The sequence below is a fragment of the Triturus cristatus genome, chromosome 2_1 (genome assembly GCF_964204655.1).
Source record: "Triturus cristatus chromosome 2_1, aTriCri1.1, whole genome shotgun sequence".
NCBI classification, from domain to species: Eukaryota; Metazoa; Chordata; class Amphibia; order Caudata; family Salamandridae; genus Triturus; species Triturus cristatus.
In genome coordinates, this window is record NC_140581.1 from 1,183,442,976 (window position 1) to 1,183,466,606 (window position 23,631).

General features: G+C 46.2%; 1 protein-coding gene across 2 annotated transcripts in view; it reads left to right on the forward strand.

Annotated features, from left to right (window-relative positions):
* Positions 1 to 23,631, forward strand: part of DNAH6 (dynein axonemal heavy chain 6) — a 2,458,578-nt gene that overhangs the window by 1,897,880 nt on the left and 537,067 nt on the right. For both annotated transcript variants that reach the window (XM_085636629.1, XM_085636630.1), the window contains one exon: positions 18,955 to 19,135. In XM_085636629.1, the coding sequence (XP_085492755.1) occupies positions 18,955 to 19,135 (181 nt within the window). The remainder of the gene's footprint in view (positions 1 to 18,954; positions 19,136 to 23,631) is intronic.

The following is a 23,631-nucleotide window of genomic DNA, read 5'->3' on the forward strand; positions in this document are numbered from 1 at the left end:
TTGCTATGCCCAAACTCACGCCAGAGGTGGCCCTTCAACTTGAGGCTGATCTTACGATTGCAGAGCTGCAATTGGCGATCGCTTCGCTGCAATCTGGGAAGGCAATGGGGCCTAATGGTATACCTGTAGAATTTTACAAAAAAACTGCAGGAACAATTGCCCCACACCTGCTAAATATGTATCATGATAGTCTACAAAGCGGTAAGCTCCCATTAGATCAACGATTGGTCACTATAGTGGCGATCCCAAAACCTGGAAAGCCCCCCGAGGAGTGTCCCTCGTACCGTCTCATATCCTTAATGTGGAGGCAAAAATTCTAGCAAAACTCCTCGCGCTGCAACGTGCGCCACACCTAGGGATGCTGATACATCCAGACCAGTCAGGCTTCATGCCGGGCAGAAGTACAGCATTAAACTTAAGATGCCTACATGGAGTGATGGCCCGCATACCATATATGCAAGAGCCAGCAGTTATCCTCTCCCTGGACGCTCGAATGGCGTTCGATATGGTGGAGTGGCCCTTCCTCTTTGCTGTGCTTACTCATTTGGGCTTTGGTCCTAAATTTTGTGCATGGATACGCTTGCTGTACACTAAACCGGTGGCACATGTGACGGCTAATGGTCACATTTCAAGGGACTTTCCACTCTCCCGTGGCACACGCCAAGGCTGCCCACTGTCACCACTTCTGTTTGCTCTTGTACTGGAGCCGCTGGCGGCATGGATCAGATGGGAACCGATGATTCGGGGACTCAGATGGACGGCGGAGTGGAAGGATCGCGTCTCCCTGTACGCGGATGTGTTATTATATATGGCCTCCCCCAGTCGCTCTATTGAGGCGCTCCTCAACATATGTGAACTTTTTGGTTGGGCATCTGGGTACACCATAAATTGGTCCAAGTCTGTCTTATTTATATTGTGTGGCCCGCCACCTCAGCTCCCCAAGGATTGCCCACTACAAGTCGCAGATGGCGCATTTAAATATTTGGGAATCTACATAACTGCAAGCTCGGATGACTTCTATAAGTGGAATCTCATGCCTCCTCTGGAGCGTCTCAAACGAGATGTGATACATTGGGGCACATTGCCGTTGACACTCCTAGGAAAGGCGGCGCTTTTCAAAATGATGGCGCTCCCTCTATTCCTGTACTCACTGGAGAATGCACCATTCCTGGTACCCCCATGCCACTTCAAAGCGATAGAGGCACAGGTTTCCAGTTTTCTATGAGGGAACAAACCAGCATGCATTGCGCAGGGCAAATTGATTAAGGGATGGTATGACGGGGGAATAGCGCTTCCAAATATACAGTTATACTATTGGGCAGCACAATTAAAGATTATCAATCAGTGGATACATGCCCTGCAAACAGACCCCGCCTTTAAAGCTGATAGATATGCACTAGGGGCAGAAGGTATGATGTCGGCGCTGTACAACGAGAAACGACCCCCCTCTTTGCTTGGACCCACAAAACACACAATCACTCTATGGCACAAGGCGCACGCTAAATTAGGCTGGTGGTGAGTCATAACCCAACTTACTCCATTATGGGATACCAAACGGTTGGGGCAACTCAAGAACAGTAAGGGATTTGCTCAATGGGATGCAATTGGCATCTCCACAGTAGGCGACATGTGGGGCAAAGGGGAAACAATCCTGTTCGAATGTCTTCGGTAACACTATGAGCTGGCGCCCTCAGAAATGTTTCGCTATCTACAGGTAAAACACGCGCTACAAGCCGCCTTGCCAGCAGGTACCGGAGTCCCAGAAGCCACCCCCTTAGAAGATAGATTACTTACAGACCATATGCAAAGGCGAGCCACTTCTTTCACCTACCGAAAGCTAGTCAACAACTTACCGGACCCCACTACGGCACTCGGCGGAAAGTGGTCCCGAGATGTCGGAGAACTTGATGACACCGACTGGCAAGACGCAACGGCATCCCCGCGGGAGGTGGGCATATCCTCAAGGCTTAGGTTGGTACAGCTTAAAATATTGCACCGTACTTATTATACCAGAGTCACCCTCTGTAGAATAGGGAAAGCTTCCCATCCGTATTGCTTGAAGCGCTGTGGGAATGAGGGGACCTTTTTTCATACACTATGGCAATGTCCGAGAATTACGGAATACTGGGTCAGGGTTATGAGGACAATTTCACAGGTGGAGGAGGTGTCACTTATGCCGGAGCCCAAGAGTTGCCTGTTAACTGTTTGGGGACCAAATGATCTTACGCTTCAAACACAGGAATGGGTTACATTAGGAATAATGGTTGCAAAGCGGAACATCGCGCAAAGATGGGGTTCGGAGGAGATACCGACGATCACAGCTTGGTGTAAAGACATGGACACAGCCATGTTAACTGAAAAAACAGTGTACATTAACCGAGGGTGTCCGCGTAAATGGAATAAAGTGTGGGGGGCATGTAATAAATTTCGGGGATACATCTGTGAACCTCCTAGGGTGCAGTCTGTGGAGACATCTGAAGAAGAGATTGATGTGGACGTACAAGATTAATGTGTGTAATGTTACTGAAGGATGGGGTTTACATGCTGATACCAGACGAAATGTCAAAATAATATTTTTTAATAGAATGTACTTTTACTTTATATTGTCGGAACGGAATGTGCTTAATTGATTGTACCGTTAACAATAAAAAATAAAAAATAATTGTACTGGGGATATCCTGGTTCCTGGATGAGAAGTATCCTGTACATTGTTTGGTTGGTACAACACCGGTCCCTCCTGAGCCCATTTTTGTTACTTTGGCCCCTCATAAAGGAGAGCATTGATAGTCTTATAAGGATAATGTATTCATACAATTGCTACATCAGGCTCATAAGGTGTCAAACACGACTAAATGTTGGGTTTGTGGATTACTTCCCTCAGTTACTCATGAAAGTGATAACTTTCTGTCCATGCCACTGTCATATGTCAGTAGTTGCAAATGTTGGTTTGCATTGCTCAGTATGGTGCGTCCCAATCCCCAATTCGACACTCTGGATAGGACACATGCCGACTTGCATTTCCAGCATAGGGTTCCCGCTGGTGGTCTGACAAGAAGCATTTGGTAAATTGTTTCTAAGGACCTGCATGAAAGCATAAAAAGGTGTAAAGAACGGGACCTGGTCTCGAATGGAAATAGCTGCCTTTGTGGCGTTCAACACTCCCGAGTACTTCGAGTCTTTCCAGGCTCGTAATGTCACTGAGGACATGCCAAAACCAGTGCCAGTGGTCTACACACCAGCTAGTTTCTGTGTTCCGGGGGCTGGGAGGATAGAAGTAGGTAATTCCGCATATGAATTAAGAACGACTGATAGTCCACCCTTAATACTACCCCTAATGTCTATTTTGTCTGCGGATCCCAAACTTATGTCTGGCTCCGGAGGGGTGGTCGGGCAGGTGTTATCTCTCTTTTCTCCTTCCCCCGTGTATATAGCTCCATCGAATTACCACAAAGACCCTCGACTGCAACGTCGGAGTGTACACTTGCCATGAGCTAGAAGGGGTGTTGACAAGAAGGATATAGATCAGATACCACCTTACAACAGTTTGAGGATGCTATGAAGGGTATCGTACCTTTCTGGGGCCCCATGGATAATAGCCTTCAACTTTGTCAGTTCACAAGAGTTGTGGAAGGGGTTATTAATACAACTGCAGGGATACTGACCAATATTACTGCTGAGCTTCAGGTAACAAGGCACGTCCCCTTACAAAACAGGATGGAGTTAGATGTCATCCTTGCTGATCGGGGAGGGGCCTGTCGCGTTATTGGCAGTAGCTGCTGTGTGCACATACCTAACCATGCCCCCAATGTGTATGCTGCCATACAGAAATTGCATAGGCTTTCATCTGACATACACCAAGAAAATGGTACTTGGACCCTCTCTAGATAGTTCTGGGGTTTGTTCACATCCTGGGGTTGGAAGATCCTTATCTTCCTGGTTGTAGTGGCTGGTATTATCTTTACATGTTGTCTATACATACACTGTCTCCCTGCTTATTGCGCTTATTGCATGAGTACTCTGAAGCCTAAACAAAGGATAGTAGCTCCTGCCACTAATGCGACGGTCATGATGTTGCAGGATATTAATGATATTATGATAATTGATGAAGGTATCTTCGAATATTGATCATGCATGCACACATCAGCCTATAGGGGTAACGTTTACTTTTTGCAATATGTTATCTGTTTCCAGGTAGCCCTACAATGGCTTAGAGAATGCTAAAAGGAGGGTCTGTTGGAATAAAAATGTGTTAGCTGAGTTATCCATGCAGTGTATGTCTTAAGTTAGCATTTGCAGCACCATTTTATTTCCAGCCGCCACTTTGAGTCATGATCGAAATTAACTTCTGTCTCTCTCATGTTCTACCCCAGCTGAAAGCAGCTGCAATTGTTTTCATTTCTCCAAGGTTGAGCTTCGCTGTACTAAAGAACACACTGTCTTTTTCTGTGCATACCTTTCCCTCTAGATAGGCCTGCTCCAACTCTTAGAGCGGCGGGTGCAGGCAGAGTGACCTTGGCGCTGAGATAGCATGTGCCCGGTCTCAGGATCGAAACCCATCCTTCTGTATCTCTTTTGTTCACCAGCTACCAACTGGGAATTTCCAGAAATGGGCGGGTCTTTATTGGTTTTGAGTTATACTTATTGTAACACCATGCTTGCTGAAGTCAGTCCCTCTGCAGCAATCCAAGGAGGCTGGTCAGACCGGATCCACTCTAGTGTATCCTGAATAAAGCTTACTTTGTTTGTATTCTCTAATGTCTTACCAACTCTTCATTTCTATGGAAGGCTGAGAGGTGGTCGCAAGTGACCCGGTGACCCTAAGCAGGTCACTTCCCTCAGAGCAATGCCCACCTTGTTGCTGCAGCTGTGAGGACCAGGCAATACGGAGGATGACCAGGAGCTGTACACGAGCTTTACCACGTCGGATGTCAGTGACTAGGTGGTCTGTGTCCGGCGGGAGCACCAACAAGCCTTGGTAGCCGCAACTGGCGTGGAGAGCAAAGAAGGAGCAATGTTGGGACCAGCAAGGTTCAAGGAACTCACCAACAGCAGGAGAGTCAGAGCAGGCCCAAAGTAAGCACGGTAGCCCACTGAAGCAGTAAAGGGTCCCTAGGAGGATCCACAGGCCAAAGGCATAGGAGTCGCAAGAGGACCTTGAGCAGCTCACCAAAGTTGAAGGAAGAGATGCTGGAGTCTGGAGCTTCTTGTAGCCTAGCAAGTCGACACGGTGCACAAGGGTTTGGTCCCAGCGGTTCAAACAAGTGATAATTGCCTCAAAATTGCAGTGAGGAAAGGTAAAGCCTTGAGGGAGTTGCAGAACCACCACTGTCTTGCTGAACCTTGGGAAGTCCGTAGGACGACAGGAGTAGCAGACCGGTCAGCTTCGTTGCGGATGCCTGCAGATGCAGGGGAGTGACTCCTTCACTTGAAGGGAGATTTCCTTGGGTGTCCTTGATGCCCACAGGTCTGTTGAAGAACCTGGAAGAAACACAGACACAGACTACAAAGAAGACTTGAAGAACTGCAAGACCAGGAGCAGGAGAAGTCTTCCTTGGTGTAGTCTTGGTTCCAGTCGAAACCCAACGAAGTCCTAGTGTCCAGGGAGTCGAAGAGCGACATAGTTTCAGGCTTGAGTTTTGTCCCACGACAAATCTATGGACCCAGCCACAGGTAAGCCCTTAAGTACCCAAAGGAAAGGGTTAGAACAACTCGGGGTTCCCTCCCAGAGGGGTCTGGACAGAGGGGAGGATACTCCTATGTCCCTTGTCCAATTTCGCACCAGAGCAGGAGCTAAGGGCTCCCTGAACTGGCTCACACTGGAGTATGCAAGGAGGGCACCAAATGTGCCATTCAAAGCAGTCTGAAGGCGCTGGCAAGCGCCCCCACCACAGCCCAATACACTACGTACTGTCTGGGAGGTGGTCACACCTTCCGGTAACAGGAAACTGTTGCTCTACCTTCCCCTGATCGATCTTGTCTCAGCAGTAGGAGGCCAAAATAGTGTCTGTGGTCGGCATCAGCACTAGCTTTCTGGCAGACCCTGAAAGGCTGTTACAGGTATTCCAGGGTGGTACCCCAAGAGAGCCCCCCAGTACAAGAGATCATACTTCCAACACTGGAATCAGTGTTGGGGTATGATTCCAACATGTTTGATACCAACCATGGCCAGGTTCGGTGCAGCCATTATATAGGTAGATATCTCATAATGACTGAATTCCACTATATGTATTAAAATGGTTGACTACACTTACAAAGCCTGGAGAATAGACTCCGGGGGTCGTAGTGGTGTCCTGCTCATGCAGGGTCACCCTCACACTTATAACCATGCATGCTGCCCTCTGGACTGAAGAGCCTGCCATAGGGGTAACTTATGCGTTTTAAGTGCAGTGACCTCATATATAAGAAAACCTATATGGGTTTTGAGAGGTGCAAGCACCAACTCACACAGGCTGCAATGACACGCCTGTAGTCAATGTTTAGGTGGACTCCCATGGGCGGTACAATACATGTTGCATCGCATGGGAGACCTCTGGTGTACCCATGCCCTGGGTACCTTAGTATCACATACTAGAGACTTACATGGGTACACCAGTAGCCAATTGTGGAGGTACCAAAAGTACTTACCAAATCAATGTAGGGGAGAAAGCACAGTAACTGGGGTCCTGATCTCAGTCAGACTTGTTCAAAAACACTGCCACCAAGCCAAAAGTGGGGGTAACCATGAAAGCAGATCCTACTTTCCTACACTGACCCGCCTTCAAAGTTCCAGCGATGGAGGTCGGCCCTTTTTAGGACCACCGCCAGCAAGTCTCTAGTAAGCAAAGTTGGTGAAGCTGTAAAGGCAAAAACGTATTAGGGTTTGTCCTTTTAGACCTGCTTGAATTCAGTAGACCTTCTGATCAGAAATTAAAGCAGCTGAGCGCAGTTCAGAGGTTCACACCTGCAGTATTAGTAGGTTTGCAAGGAATCACACACAGGGGCGGTTCTCAAAGCTTTTTCTGTGAAGAGGTATGGCTTACTTCAGGTTTGGTAATACACACGTGGAATCAAAGGGAGAGGCCCAATGTGGGAGACCGTGCTACTCCCTGTCTAAATGTGAAATCACTAAAAGTACGTTTCGCAGGTCATGAATTGGGGCAAGGAAAGAAAAAGAAAAGCTCCCCGCTTATTATATCATGATGGTACTGGGCCACAAAGGTGCTCTGTTGCATGGGAGGAGACCTCTGTCAGGACAATAATCCTCACTCACCCGAGGGTGACATGCTTCATCATAGGGTTTCCTCCTCACACCAGGCCCGCAAGGTCACTGGTGTGGGCTACCACTCTTCTGGGCTAGAAGAGGAGCTGAGGTGATTTAGGGAAGGGACCAAGGGTATGGGTGGTGAGGGGCAGAGTGCAAAAAAGAAAATGTGTGGGGGTTAAAACAGTATCTGGGAGGCCAAAGTGTTTTATTCCGCAGACTCCTAGGACAGAATTAAAAAGAAAGAGTGGACTAGGGGTTATCAGCAAATGTACCCCTGTGATAGGTCAACATGTTTCTGGCTTTTAAAGACCCCACAAGGGGTTCAGTGTCATTCTTCAGGACCAAATGATATGTCACTCTACATCCAATACAAAAAGGTGAAAATGAAAAAATATATATATTTTTTGTTTTGGGCTACCACAGTTCAGGAGCCTGTATAAATGAGCAATTGCCCTGGAGTAATAGAGGAATGGGCCCACCGTATCATCTGAAAAACAAACACAACAAAAGAACAGAGGCCAAAAAGAGGAGCCATCAATCATGTGTTTCATACAGTGAAAAGACTCGCCAAATTAAACAATAATAACGGAATAAACATAGTAAAATGGGTATTCTTACCAAATGAGTGAGAATTAGATACCTCTCTCCAGTCTTGAAGGTTACCCCACTGTGTGCACGGCTAGAGAACAATAAAGAAATAAAAGAATGGAGAAGCAAGGAGGAAAAGCACACATCAACTTTTGTGGTAGGTCTGGCATGTTATGGTGTGACATGATAAACAAAAACACGGGTAGTTGTCAGATGTAAAAACAAGAGGGGGTTGGGGGTTGGTGTTTTAATATAATACACTAGGAAAAGACAGTTTAGTGTCATAGAGCAGTGCAAAAGGGACAAGGCGTCTGTTTGTTCCTAAAATTCTACTTCTCAATGTTAGGGCGCATGTTGCGAAATGGGAGTAAGCAGCCAAAAAAACAGAAGGTCGGAATCCTACAGAGGTGACGTGGTTGTTTAATGCTGCTAGGAGTAAAAGGGGCAATACAAAATCTAGAATATTAATCAACAGGGACGTAACCTTGGGGCTAAACAGGGACATAACCTTAGGGCTAAACATTCAGAGGAGGTGACACAAAAACATGCAATCCCTTTAGAAATAGTGTGTTGATAGACAGGGGAAGCACACAATGTTATTAAAAAAAAGGGCATTTAAGTAATCCACCAAGTCCATAATAAACCTGGGGAGCTTGCTCATACAGTTAGAAAGCAAAGTGTGTCATCTATGGTACAGAGCTTATCTACAGGGGCACGTGTCCCTAACATCGGAATAGCAGTGATACAATCTCTTGGAATGGTTTTGAACCGGGAGCTTAGCACATGGCAAAAATGAAGAAAAATGAAGGAGACCAGGCCAGCCTTTGTGCAACATGTCATATACATTAAAGGGCCGGTGGGTAACTGGATATTAAACATAGCTGACCGGGAGACAGGTGATCTACCAGTCGTATGGCCATGCAAGGGGAGTACTAAGAGTGCTGTCCAGCTTACCTGCACAGCAGTCTGTGTCCTGCAGGATGTGGAGGTCCAGGCTAGCAGGGGAATGTCAGAACTCTTACCTAAGTGGCAGACTTTCCACAGAAGCCGATGACTAGCTCCCAAGTCCCCGCCACGGTGCCAGTACAAACTTAGAAGTTGAACTAACACCTGCGGGGGGTAAAAATGAATGGGAATAGAAAGAGAGACTGCCTGCGTGTTCAGAATCCGTCAGACCTTCTCTTTTCTGGGTATCTTCTATGCTGTATGAAGTGTACGTCTGTCTTCTTAACCCCATGAAAGTGTTCTGGCAAAACCGGCAGAAGGATGAAAAGAACAGACCTATATCTCTAAAACACCTCCCTAAACCTAGATAACTCTCACAGAATATAGATTACCTACCTGAATCTTTAGTCAGTCAAAAACTTTTATTTCGGTATAATACCATAAAAAGACATAAATACATATTTACAATAAAATTAATAGAAGATGAACATTTGCATGTAATATAAGCCATCAAGAATTAAGAACATGTTTTAAAAATTAGATGAACATTTAAAACACAATTGAATCCATTATTGAAAAGACAAAGTGATATCAATGAAGATGTAGACACTTAGAACAACATCCCATCCTTAGACAAATCTCATACCTAAAGGCACTTTCGCTACAATGCTAAATTCACCTCAGTAAGAGCAGATTATGGTCTATCGATTTTCAATTTTATACACCTTGAATACCACATGGAAAGGAGGAATCTAGCCATTGCAAACACTATCATGGGGGTAGTATCATATTTGAGGATTCTAAATACCTCCTGATAATCCCTGAGACCCCTAGACTTGCAGAGTTGGATAATCCATTTTGCTCTTGCCTTGATGTAGAGAGGGCAAAGAGCACAACATGCAACTCTGTCTCGCAAGTATCAACACACTCTGGACAAAAACTCGTTGGACAGGGCGAGCTGGACCACCTATGGGTTAAAGCCCTCAGAGGAAGAGAACCATGTCTGAACTAATTTCTTGGCCAATGGAGGCTGAATAACATCCCAAAAATGTTCAAAATGGGGACTGATCTTGATATCCAAAAAGGTGATAGTAAGCCTACCCAAGGAAGAATTTAGTAATATTTCCATTCGATAGTGCTGAAGAGCCGCACTCAATGATTTCTTGGTCTGTAAAACACAGGACTCCTCTGGTGACGTCCACAGGTCCCCCTTACCTAAGGCATAACACAGGTTCTTAATGTGCATTAGCCATGGGATTTTCCCCGTATTCCCTCTTGACAAGAGATCACCAAGGTTCTGCCTATAGCTCACAAGCTCAGGTGTTGACCAAAGACGTCTCCAGTACAGGAGTGGACGATTTGGGGCAGTCTCATCAATAGGAACCAGACCTAAATCCCATCTCAGGGGGGTTAAGGGGGTACTCATGGGTAATTTCAAAAGCCGCCTAATAAAACTGTTCTCAGTTAAAGTTAGTGGGGCAATGCTACAATGGCCCCAGAGCTCTGCACCATACAGCACACCCCCTCTTGCTTGGGATTTATAGATTTCCATAGGGGGGCCCAAGGATTAAAAACCTTCAAAATACCCCCCACAGATTGTGTCAACTTCAAATTGGCCTTCGCCAAATGAGACCCCCATGTCATTTCATCATTAAGAGTTACCCCCAGGTAATCAAATGTAGATACTCGGTCTAGCACTATTCCTTCCATCTGAGGATGAGGACAGTTGGCTGGGCTAGAGCTGAAGACCATAAATTTAGTTTTGGATAGGTTCAGTTCCAGATTCCTTAGTTTACAAAAGGAGCAGAATGCCTCTAATGTACGCTGGATGCCCATAAAAGATTTTGACAAAGCGTGTCTTCCGTGAACATTAGGGCAGGTATCTTTCGCCCCGCTAACCTTGGGGAGTCCAGATTACTAGCACACAATAAATGATCTATCAACCCATTGATGAAAAGAGAAAATAAAGTTGGAGCCAAAACACACCCCTGCCTTACACCCTTTTCAACCGGGAATGGACCCAAACTTTCCCCGCTTCTCCCGTATCTCACCCTTGCATATGTTCCATCATGCATACGCTTAAATAGATGGCACAAATAAGGGGGGGCGCCCATCTCCAATAGTAACGCCCAGAGCTTCTCCCTTTGAACCATGTCAAACGCAGACCGAAGGTCCACGAAAATCAAAAATAAATTTCCAGCTCCAATAGAAACCGTCTTCCAATAGACCAACTGTAATCTGAACAGTTGGTCGATAGTGGAAACTTTTGCTCGAAAGCCCGCTTGAAGAGAAGTTAGGATCTGATGTTCCATCCAACTCTGTAATCTTGTTAAGAGCATGCGGGCAAACAGTTTCTGTAGAACATCTATCAAACTTATAGGGCGATAGTTAGCCGGGTCCAGGGGGGAAGATTTTTTATGGATAGGTATAATATCAGCTCCTAACCAAGTTTGGGGAATCTCGAGGCCCTGCAAAATAGCATTAAAGTAAACCCAAATGTAAGGAGCCCAGATTTTTTGTTCACTTCGATATAAGTCACCTGGGATCCTATCAAGGCCCGGAGCTTTCCCCAACGATAAACTACTGAGAGCCAGCTCGATTGCCAAAAGGGTACAGGTTCGGCTCTCCGAGTCCACATGTTCCAGATAAGCCATAGCAATAGCATTTGTTTGGGTTGCTAGGTCTATTCCACAGTCAAAATTACTAAGCGAATAGAGGGGCTTAAAGTGCTCTAGCCACACCTCTTTGCTAAGGTTGGGAATAATTGCAGATGGACTTCCTGCCGAACCAGCTCGAACAAGATTCCAGAATACCCTGAAATCTCGGGCTTCAAGGGCTAGCTTAATACTTGACCACCTCGAGTCCTCCCACTCGGATTTTGCCTCCTTCATCAGGTTTTTATAGTTATCCCTCGCCAATCTAATGCTTGACTGAGTGCCCAACTTTACTTCCTTAATCAAAGCACTCTTAGCCAACCTACAACTTTTGTTATACCAGTGATCGTTCTTGATTATCCTAGGCCTCTGTGTGGTAGTACTATAAAAATAACCGGCCATGGAGCTAAGGAGTTTATTGTGAATGGACTGCAGACCCAGGAGATAATGCTGGGATGAATCTCCATTAAGACTCAAGAGGTGGGAGACCTCTGCTAGAGAACAGGCAACATGGTGGTATAATTCCGCCAATTTAGCCTCTTCAGTCTCAATTTTTGTCCACCTAATGCGTCTGCCACCTGCTGCTAGAACCAAATTCACACTGCTCGTTGTTACTAAACCCCTAGAAACACTACGACCACCGATATTATCTACTAGTTCTAGTGTCAGTAAATTGTGATCACTGTCAACCCTAGGGATGACAGAGAAAGCTCCCAGATAGCCCCAAAAATCCACATTCACTAGAATATAATAGAATATAATCAATTGTTGAAAAAATTCCCAGGTCTATTAAAAGTATGTGAACCCGGGACATCGGGAAGGAGTCTGCCATTACAGGCCCTAAGAGAATGTAAAATAACTAACTTATTAATCTCAAGGGCCAAAGGCAATAAACGTTTTTGCGGGTACATAATACAGTCTGGGATTGTACAATTTGCGTCCTCATCCGAGGTCACTGAAGGTATCCCAAGAAGGGGTTCAAAATGACAATTAAGATCTGCTCCTATAATTTTGTGAGACGTTAGGGGAAGAGAATGTAAAAGAGCATCTAAGGCACCCACAATCAATAAGCCCAACTGGAGGGGATAAGGACGTAAGTAGACATTAAGTACTACCAACGAATAGCCAGCAGAGAAGTTAAGCACTAAGCATAAAATATCTGGGCACTGAGTATCAATGGTCTTAACTGAACAACCAAGATGAGAAGCAACCCAGATGGCTAACCCCCCTGAAGGTCTTCCCCTGACTCCTTGGACCACTGGTGTATGGAAAGACGCATAACCTACCCTCACTGGGATAGACCGTAGCTATGTTTCCTGAAACAAACATATGTCATAACTATCCATAAGCTCTCCCCACTCTGGATTGGGGAGTTTGGACCCCAGTCCAGCCACGTTCCAAGACCCTACTAAGGATCTACATGTCGCTGCTTGAGAGGAACAGTCCTCAAAAAGTGCATAGGCAACAGAGGAGGGAGATGCTACTGGGTCTAGAATACCTGACTCTATTATCCCTCGTGCTGGGCTGTTACTTTGGGAGGATAGGGGAATAACTATTGCTCCTAACCCAGTTCCATATACCAAATTGTGAGGTGCCGCCTCCGTACTACAGCCATCCATTACCTGACCCCCTTTCACATTCATAGCCCTTCCTTCAACGTGCCTCAATGGTGGTGGTCAATCCACAGAACTAAGTGCATTAAATGAATTGGCGACCGGAATATTATAGTCATATTCCTGGCTGTCTTGATGGAAATAGGATAGATCCAAGGGCCTTGGAATACGGGGATGCATATAAAAATACCCCAGATGACAGGTATTGATAGAGCCTACTTTAGTCGACCCTCCATGATCCAATATATGACCAACTACTCTCGGATCCCTGAAGTTAATTATAACACAATCCCCGCGAATATCTTTAGGTCTGGTCCCCAACCAACAAACTCTCCGCACAAACAAAATCTCCCCCAAACCTACTCCATTCAGAGGTCTATGGTTACTTAGCCAATAGATAACTTTATTTTTTAATTCATTGTAGGATTCCCCCCTATCACTGGGCAATGGAGGTACTCCCGTAAGCACCACCACGTAAGACGAAGCTTCGGGGGTAACTGCGGATAGGAAGGAGATTTAGTCAGGCCATTTTTACCAAAATTCACAAGCGGGTTAGGTTGAAGCCTACCCGCCCCCAGACCCCGTGTACCGAGAGCCTTTGGGTTAGAAGGTTGTTCGCAGGGGGCCGGACCAGTAGCAACTCGGGGCAGGTTAAGACAGGTAGATGGACCGGGAGCATTTGGGGGTTGAGTTGACATCAACGAGGGCAGCTGGACTGGGTCCTGTATGGTAGGTTGTTGAGATAGGCTTGCCTCTCTCTTAAATGTGTAAAATGATACTTAAAGCACTGAACCAAGAATTGTCCTTAGATGCTATTGAAATTCTCTGTTGAAGACTGAATTAGTTTTAACAAAGGTTTATTCACAAAGGACTGACTAAAGGTGTTTCTGTCTCTGAGTTGCCTTAGTCAGTTCTACAAAACTTAGAAGCTTCTGCCTTACTTTATCTCGCTGTCCTGGACGAGGTTCAACTCGAGTCTTGACCAGTTATGTTTTCTCAGGATAGAAAGGAATAATTCAACAAAATACCACTAGGGGGAGCTTGTCACGTTGGTTCAGTCCTCGAGAGCGGATTGTTGCTATATATGGTCCACCTCTTGATCTACCCAAGCCTGAAAGTCGTTATGACACAGGTCAGCGGGAGGATCAAGCAAGGGAAGGAAAGGAAGGGGACAGCAGGGAGGGAGATCTGTAAAACACAAAGAAAAAAGATTAGCACCTTGCACCTATCCTAACCCCTGGACTCCACGCCTCCTTGCAGTAGGGAGAAGGAACACAGATTCTATTGTGGTACCTGTAAAATAAAAAGACCGGCCCCACTAGAACCAGACCCTCTACCTCGGGCAGGGATGTTTAGTCTTTCTTTGCGACTTGTTTTAGCTGCAAGGGGGATACATGCAATAAACAAGAAATACATCAGAGTATTATTCCACAATGAAGTTTAGCGCCTGCACAGTAATCTCGCTAATCCGGAACACATATGGTTACACCAGAACCTACCCTGATAGAGACTCTACTGGACCTCACAGGGATCGAGCGTATACAGCTACCACTCAGAGAGCCCCTGTTAAAAGAGAGTCACAAGCATAATAACAGACAGCAATACCAAACATCATAAATGCCAGAGGTCGTTTTAGAATGAACCTGGTACGTTTGCATGATCCAGGTTATTGCATCATGGAGTGGCAACGTGTGGTTGAATGCGTAGTATAGCAATATTTTGCAGCCAAAACAATATAAGGTTCTTGCCACCAATTGAACCATCAATGGCCGTTCTCACTTAGCCTAGCTCCCCCAGGTTTGGCCCACAGAGGACACGGTGATCATTCTCACCCCTATGTAAACAAGTCTATTTTCTTTTAGGCAAAAGTCATGGCCACGGAGCCTTTTCGAAATGCTCCTGAACAGAAACCAACATTAAACATATATCAGGGGCCTGGAACCCTCTTGGTGTCATAAACTATTCCAGTCTAGAATACCAATCCTCCCTTCCTCCGCACGAGCTGGTGCAGAGCTCTCCAACGGGTAAGGGAAGGTAGAAACAGAGAGGATTGCACCGCGGAAGGGACTGGTGCACCACACCCTTACCCGACCGTATGCCGGTAGACAGTACTTCCGTGTCCGCCCCCACACGGACGGATGAATTTGTGATATAATCCAAGGGCCCTGCAGGTATAGACTTTCACCGGCGTCAGGACCTCCTGCATACAACTCCAACTCCGGTCGCCAGGAAGAATTTCCGATGCGCGACCTCGCAGTGCTTCCGCTTTTGTGGAAGACGCCGGGACGTAACGCGCGTGCAGGAATGCTGGGATGTGTAGTTTCATGCGGTCGCGTTAATCCTAACCGTACTAACGCGCTCTCACACGCGTGCTGTAACAGAGCTCCTCTGGTGTGCACACCCTTCCGCGAAAGGCGTGATTAAAACCAGAGTGTTTCTGTAGCTAAACTTTCTCCTCAGAGCAGGTGCGAAGGGCAAAACACTGCTCTCCATCCAGGTTGACAGTTGAAGTGCGCGCCTCACAGGGACCTCGCGCAAAAGGTCCACTACGGCTCAAGTGCCCTGCAGAAAGACTAGAGTGCATTTGTTTGATTAAATGGCGGCCGCCATCTTGGATAGTCTTGAAACCAGTCTGAGCAATCAAAAGCTGCAGTTTCGCAAGAGCAGCCACAGGTGGGGGCGCGGTCTCCACAACCTTGAATAACAGGCAAATTTAGGCTTTTCCATCTTGGTAGGCAGATGAGGGCACTAGCTATCGAGTTCCTGACAGAGATGCACCGCCAGGACGTTGCAGATCAAGAGGAGTGCGCCCAAAATGACGCGGTGAGGGCACCTAGCGTGGCATGGCTCAAAGGACCGTGGCAAGTGTAGTTCCTAGGTCCATGGGCATGCGTATTAGGCAAGAAACCCGTTTTAAAGAGAGGGATAGATCATAGACTATGTTTTTTTTTTAAAAGGGACTGTAAAGTGTTGCAGCAATTACAGAGCGATATGCATGTCCTGGAGAGAACACATATAAACATATAGAACTGGAAATGGGAGAAGCCAACAATAAAAATAAAAATAGATATAAAGATAGTGTTGGGAGGGATCAGGGGACCCTGAAAATATTTTATAGGATAAACTGGGTCACATGGTATGGAGTAGCAATGTAGCTAGCACAGTCAGTGTAGGATGACTGCAAGTAGGTCAAGCAGTAAGTAAACTTCAGGAATGGTCAAATACTAGGACCTAATGATTTACGTGTGGTGGATCGTCATATCGCCTAGTTAATATGTACTCTGTGAGTGGGATATCCATCATCCTAGACTCATCCACAGGATGTCATCATTTAGTCCTTGTCTGTCGCAGCTGAGCCTGAAAATCCATCTTTGCTCCCTGCTGAATAATACTTTTTCGTGAGTACCCATTGTGTGAAAGTAGTTGGGGTTGTCTATAATAACCAAGAGGATGTCTTGCACAGTGTGTCCTGTATTTAGATATTGTCTTGTAAGTTTGGTGTTGTCTTTCGTACACCGTATTGAACTCTGATGTTCCAATATTCTCTGTCTCACCTTGTATGTGGTCCTCTCCACATAGATTAAAATGCAGGGGCAGCGTATAATGTAAATAACCTGTTCTTTATTGCAATTGGTGAGGGTGCGTAACTCCCAGGGAGTGGACAGACCTAGATCTATCTGTGACATAGAGGTGGTGTAGGGGCAGATGGAGCATGATCCACAAGGTTGATGTCCTTTTGCAGGCAAGGTAGACCGTAAAGTGTTTTGCCAAGACTCTCTCATTGTGGGAGATGGTGCTCTTGGTCGTGTGTGTACCAGAATATCCCCAATATTCTTGCTGCGTTTAAGGGCAAAGATGGGTTTTGGTAGTTAATTTGCCACGGTATTGAGAATGGACCAGTTCCTGTTTATTGATCGCTTGACAATATTGGTCAGGTGACTATAAGTGCTGACGCAGGTAATGCGGTCCATGGGGCTTTTGGTGTATGTTTCAAGCAGGACTTTACAATGGTTATGTCTATCCCTTATGGATGCTTTCTGTATGAGTTTAGTTGGGTAAGATCGTTCTGATAAATGGGTGCTGAGTGTGTCAGCATGTTCTCTGTATTTCGTGACTTCAGTGCAGTTTTTGTATATCCTTAGAAACTGTCCAACAGGGAGGTTGTTCCTGAGAGCATGTAGGTGGAAGCTAGTGTAGCTCAAGAGGGAGTTGTGAGCCATCAGTTTTCTATATAGCTCTGAACAAATGCCACCGTCCTTAGGATATAGCCGTAGATCGAGAAAGGGAAGGTAAGTCTTACTGAATTCACACGTGAACCTCAGATGGGGGTTCCTGGAGTTAGCCAAACGGCAAAGGTTTTTAATAAGTGATCTGAACCTTCCCATATCACCAGGATGTCATTGATGTATCTCTTCCAGACTATGAGATTGGTAGAGTAGGGGTTTTCAGGTGGGTAAATATGGAGGGACTCAAAGCTGTGCATGTAGAGGTTAGCCATGCTCGGGGCAACGGTACTGCCCATCGAAGTACACTTGACCTGCCAGTACAATTGTTCTTGGAATTGGAAGGAATTTTCATTCATGGTGACTGTGATGCAATATATCTAAAAGGATGTAGGAGTCAGGTTATCCCGCGTTCTTTGGCCCAGAAGCTCTCTGACTGCTTATAGGGACTCATCTTGTGGGATGTTGATGTAGAGGGATTCCACATCAAAAAATACCAACAGGTATTTCTCTGGGTCAAAGGCAATCTGAGTCAGTAAATTCAGTACATGATTGGTATTTTGTAGGTAGGATGGCATTTCCGCCACAATAGAATGCAAGAACCAGTCCACGAATTGGGAAAGTGGTTCAAGCAGTGATACGATGCTAGAGACAATGGGTTATCCTGGTGGGGGTCTGGTAGATTTGTGTATTTTGGGTAAGATATAAAGATACAGTGTTCTTGGCTGTTTCTGTAACCAGAAATTCTGATTCAGACTTGGTGATCCAACCTGCATTTTCCCTTTCTCCACCAATGTTCTTATGGTAGACAGGAGTCTAGGGGTATGATCCAGCCGTAGGCAGCGGTAGACTCTAGCGTCAATAAGTTGCCATTGGCACTCTTCTTGGTACCTCTGGCTGTCCATAATGACTGTGGCACCTCCTTTGTCTGCCGGCTTTATCACTACCTCACTATCTATACCCAGTTGTTGGAGACAGTGCAGCTTGACTTTGGACAGATTGAAGTAGGGCATCTTCACCGACAGTCTTTTGAATTCTTTGATCAAAGCTTTCTCAAAAGTAGACACTTCTGGTGGGACCAAATATATGAGGTGGGTTGAAGGTCGATTTGTTCCTCAGGCCCGAGTTGGTTTCTCTTATATGGTCACCAGCTTCTGTGTCGTCTGTAAAGAAAAAGGCCAATCGTATCTTCTGAAAGAACTGGGCTAGTTCAATATGTGTAACAAAATCATCACTTAGATAGGTGGGGACGAAGCCCAGGCCCTTATTTACTTTAGGTTTACTCCAGGTGTAGGTGTGAGTTACACCTGAATATTTAGCCCTGATTGACACAGCTGTTTCTATGAGTAAGTGTGTCTTGTTCCAGGTTTAGGAGTGAATTACTTGTGAGTAACCCCGAGCAAGACATACTGGCTTATGAAAACTACTCAAAGAAAATGCTTTGTCAATCAGGTTTATAGATCTCAGTGTAACTCACGTCTCAACAGGGAGCATGACACAACTACATAAAGAACACCTTTGTGAGCATTTACATTTCCCTATTAGTATTTTAGCTTCTGTTTCACTAATGTTGCCTTGTTTTTATTGCATCTTTGATCATATTGCAAGTAATCAACATCAAGTCTGTGGTAAGAAGGCATTCATTTATATATTTATTTTTGTATCAATTATTTTAATTTCATTTCTAGTGATGTGGTTCGCTTAGAAAGACCTGATCTAGAGGAACAACGAAACCAGCTGATTATAAGAATAAATTCTGATAAAAATCAACTGAAAGCAATAGAGGACAGAATTCTAAAGCTCCTTTTTGCTTCAGAGGGGAATATTTTGGACAACGAAGAGTTAATCAACACGCTACAAGAATCAAAGGTTTGTGCAAGCTGAGCCTTTTTTCTTTTTTAACATACATAAAGGAGTGTATGAAAACCATGTAATGTGACTGACAAAAATGAACATTTATCCAATTACAATATTTTATTACATATTTTTGTACAAAACTTTACAGTCATAAATGGATAGGAAATTACATATATCTTAGTACGAAACATTGTGTTATGAGGCTAATGAAAATTAAGATCTTTGTTAAAAGCTAGAAGCGACTGGGTAACTGGCCAATGGGCAGTTGTATGCTGACAAGTGTTCACATTTAAAATTGCCTGGCAGTAAGTGTTAGAACTGGGGGTCTCTAGTTGGCAATGGTGTACCGCTTTGTCCACATAAGGACCCTTGCTTTTAAGTCAGGGAAAGGGGATTACACTCCTGGATAACCCCTGCTCACCCCCTTGGTAGCTTGGCACCAGCAGACAGGCTTATCTCAGAGGCAGTGTTTTGCGCATTTGTGAACACATACAGTAACACAGTGAAAACACTACAAATTGACACCATACAGGTTGTATAAAAATAAGTATTATTTATATAGATTTAACACAATACCACAAACGACAAAAATCCAGTATACTGTACTCAAAATAGACTTAAAGATGGTAGAAGTAACTTAGTTCAAGTTGATGATAAATGCGACACTTTTCTCACAAAAGTACCTTGGATGCGTAACGCAAAACAAACAAAAGGTTCGCAGGGAGGGTGATGCGCCCGTTCCTTGCTTCGGGGAAGACGATGCGTCGCTCCTCAATGCTTGCGCAGAGTACGGGATGCGTCTTGTTCCTTACCGGCGAGAGGGGGATGTGTTGATTCTCGTACTGCGTTCCGGTTACGATGCGGCAAGATGGCGCCTCGATGCGATGCGACAATCTGGTGCGATGCGATAAGATGGTGCCCTTGATACGATGCGACGACGTGAAGACGATGCGTGCACACCCGACGGCCGTGCGGTGACTCGACAACTTCTGAGCCGCGACAGGCCCTGCGACACACTTCTCCAGTGATGCGATGGCGACCCTTGCGGTGGTGACGCGCTTCTCCGGTGATGCAATGGCAAGCAACTGCGGCGAAGACACGCTTCTCTGGTGATGCGGTGGCCTCTGCGGCCACGACACGCTTCTCCGGCGATGCGACGGCACAGCGCTTCCAGCGACACGCAGGCTTCTGCAGACAGAATTCCCAGCAAGGAAATTCAGAGGGGAGCTGGTGGTGAAGTCTTGTAGCCCTGAGACTTCAGCAGGAGGCAAACACAAGTTCAAGCCCTTAGAGAAATATTCTGCAAGATGATGAAAGTTCCTTAAAAGTTCCTTCTCCTTTCCTTGGCAATAAAGAAACCACTGCAGGCCAATCCAGCAAACAGCACACTGGCAGAGGGGCAGTCAAAACTCCTGCAGCTTCCTTGGTTCTTCTCCTTGGCAAAGGTTTGTCTTGTTTTCCCAGAAATTATCTAAAGTCTTGGGGTCTGGGCCCCCATATTTATACTACTATTCTCTTTGTTCTTTGAAAGCAGAGGGTCCTGTACCTAGTCCAAACCAGTTATTGGTGCATTCTGCCAGTGCACACCTTCTTCCTTTGTCAGTGTGGACCAGGTACATCAGACACACCACAGGAGGTGGAGCCAGAATTGTGGAAGGCAGGCACAGCCCTATTCAGGCCCAGGTGCTACTCTGCCCACCACTCCCAATGCAGATAGGTCTATTCAGCCTTGTGCTGACTCACCCTGTCTCCTGGACCCCCCAGCCCCTGTCACTCACAAAACCAGACATACAATACTCAAGCTAGCAGAGGCAGGCTGGATAGTTTAGGCAAGAAAATACCTACTTTCTAAAAGTGGTATTTTCAAACACAGAATGTTAAAACCAACTTCACTAAAAGATGTATTTTATCATTCTGAGTTCAGGCATACTAACCACAAATTTCTACTATGTTCCCCGCGTCAGTTAGGATTATAAAATGTTATCATCAAACTGCTTATTCTAGCCTATCGAGACAGGTAGCCTTGCAATAGTGAAAAACGAAATAGGCTGTAATTCACTATCAGGTCATGCCACACACATCCGGGCATGACCTACCTTTTACATACAATGCACCCAGCCCTAGGGCCTACCTTAGGGGTGTCTTATATGTAGAAAAGGGAAGGTTTAGCGACTGGCAAGTGGGTGGACTGGCAAGTGGGTGCACTTGCCAAGTCGACATGGCAGTCACAGACTGCACACAGGCTCGGCACTGGCAGGCCTGAGACACACTTTACAAGCTGCTTCTGTGGGTGGCACAACCAGTGCTGCAAGCCCACCAGTAACATTTGATTTACAGGCCCTGGGCACACATGGTGCACTATACGAAGGTCTGACAGGTAAATCAAATATTCCAATCATGGAGTCACTAATCAATACATTAATTTACAATAGGGAGCACTTGCACTGTGGCACTTAATAGCAGTGGCATAGTGCCCAAAGCATCTAAACCAGTAAAACATATAAAAAACAGAGGAGGCAATCAGTGAAAAATGGAAGGGAGACTCACACCAATGGTACCAGGTCTAACCGTAAGGATAAGCAACACAGTTTCCCCACACCCCCACCTAACAGAAGTGGGGAAAAGTGCTCTAAGAGAAATTTTGCTTTTCATGTTCTTGGCCGAATTTACCTGACGAGAACAGGTTTTGGCTGCACCCTATACATTTACAGCTTGGAATTAGGTCAGTTGTAGTTTGTGGAGTGAGGTCCCTCAGTTACATGCAAAAGAGTTACCTTTATGGTCACAATCTGCAGGAAATTGAGTTAGCTGCTGCTTCAATTATATTAGGTTTGCTTCATTGTTGGTTTGTTTAGAAGTATCGTTTGCTGATTATGAAGATGCCTTCCTTTTAATGTATTTACATTGTTTCCATTATTGAATTATATGTTCATGATTTGTATCTGATAGAGATTTCTAGCTGCAAATTCCTTACCTTTGAATTTCCTGGGCGTCAGACTAGATCTGGAACTTTTGAGGGAGCGGAGGCTATGACTCTGCTGGGTCTTACCCCGCATTTGCAGGGCCCGACCCATGACAAGGGGCACACTCTAGACCAGGTCTTCTCGACCTCGCCTCTAGTGGTGAAAGAGATTCTCCCGGTCTTGTGGTCGGATCACTGGCTGGCCAAATTTGTAATCAGCGGCAACGCCAGGGCGCCTTACCCTGTCGCACAGCAGCGGGGACGAGCCTTTAGAGCATTTAGCAGGGTGACCCCTGAGATGCTGGCTCAGGCTGCTGTGAAGCACCCTTGTTCTCTGTCTGGCGAGTTAGAGAGAGATTTGGAGTCCCTGCAAGAATGGCTGACGGAGAGGCTGAATGACCTGGCCCCAGTCCCGCCCCCCCGCTCGACATCTAAGCGGGTCTCGGCCCCTTGGTTCACCCCTGCTCTTAAGGCTACGCGGCAGCAGTGCAAGGTAGCCGAAAGGGCCTGGCGGGCACATTATGACAGCAAGGACAGGGCTGCCTACATGGCGGTGGTGAAAGCTTACCACCGAGACATCCGCCTCGAAAAGAAAGCCTATCTTGCGGGGAGAATCGAAGCAGCTTCGAACTCCAGTAAGGAGATCTTTACCATCGTTCGAGAATTCATCTCCCCTCGGACTACTGCTTCGGAAGAGGGGCCCGCAGAATCTTGGGCGGCGGATCTTGCATGTTTTTTTACTGGCAAGATCAAACTTATCCAGGACTCCTTTCTATCGAGTGAACTGGTTATATTACCGCTACCCGAGGCGGGCTCGCCTCCTTCAGTTGCGCAGGGTGCCTTATTGGCTGAGTTTCCTTCTCTGCCAGCCTCAGCTTCTTTAGCGCTTATGGGCAACTTAAAATCTGGGTCTCCGCTTGACCCCTGCCCTGCTAAGCTCCTGGGTAAACTGGCGGAGGTGGTTAATCCGCTGGCGCACCCTCTTCTCAACCTGTCGTTGAGTCTGGGAGAGGTGCCGCCAGTATGGAAGCAGGCAATGGTCATCCCGCTGCTTAAAAAGCCGGGACTTGACCCGAAAGCCCCAGCCAATTATAGGCCAATCTCGTTGCTGCCGGCCCTTGTAAAAATTTTGGAGAAGCACGTTCAGTCGGTGCTCTCCATTTTCTGGAGTCTCATGAGTTATTACATGACTCCCAGTCGGGCTTCCGTTCTCATCGCAGCACCGAGACCGCGCTCCTTGAGGTGTCTGAAACCATTAAAGGGGTGTTGGATTCCGGGGGCAAAGTCATGCTGGTGTTGTTGGACTTGTCGGCGGCTTTTGACACCGTCCCCCATGAGGGCCTGCTCGCAAGACTCTTTGAGATTGGTCTGCGGGGGACGGTGCTCAAATGGTTTTCTTCCTTTTTGGCCGGCCGCCGGCAAACGATCTGGACATCATCTGACACCGCCGTAATGCCGCCTCTGGGAGTCGGGGTCCCTCAGGGCTCTATATTGAGCCCGACCCTTTTTAACATCTTTATGACCCCTTTGGCGGCGGTGGCGGAGT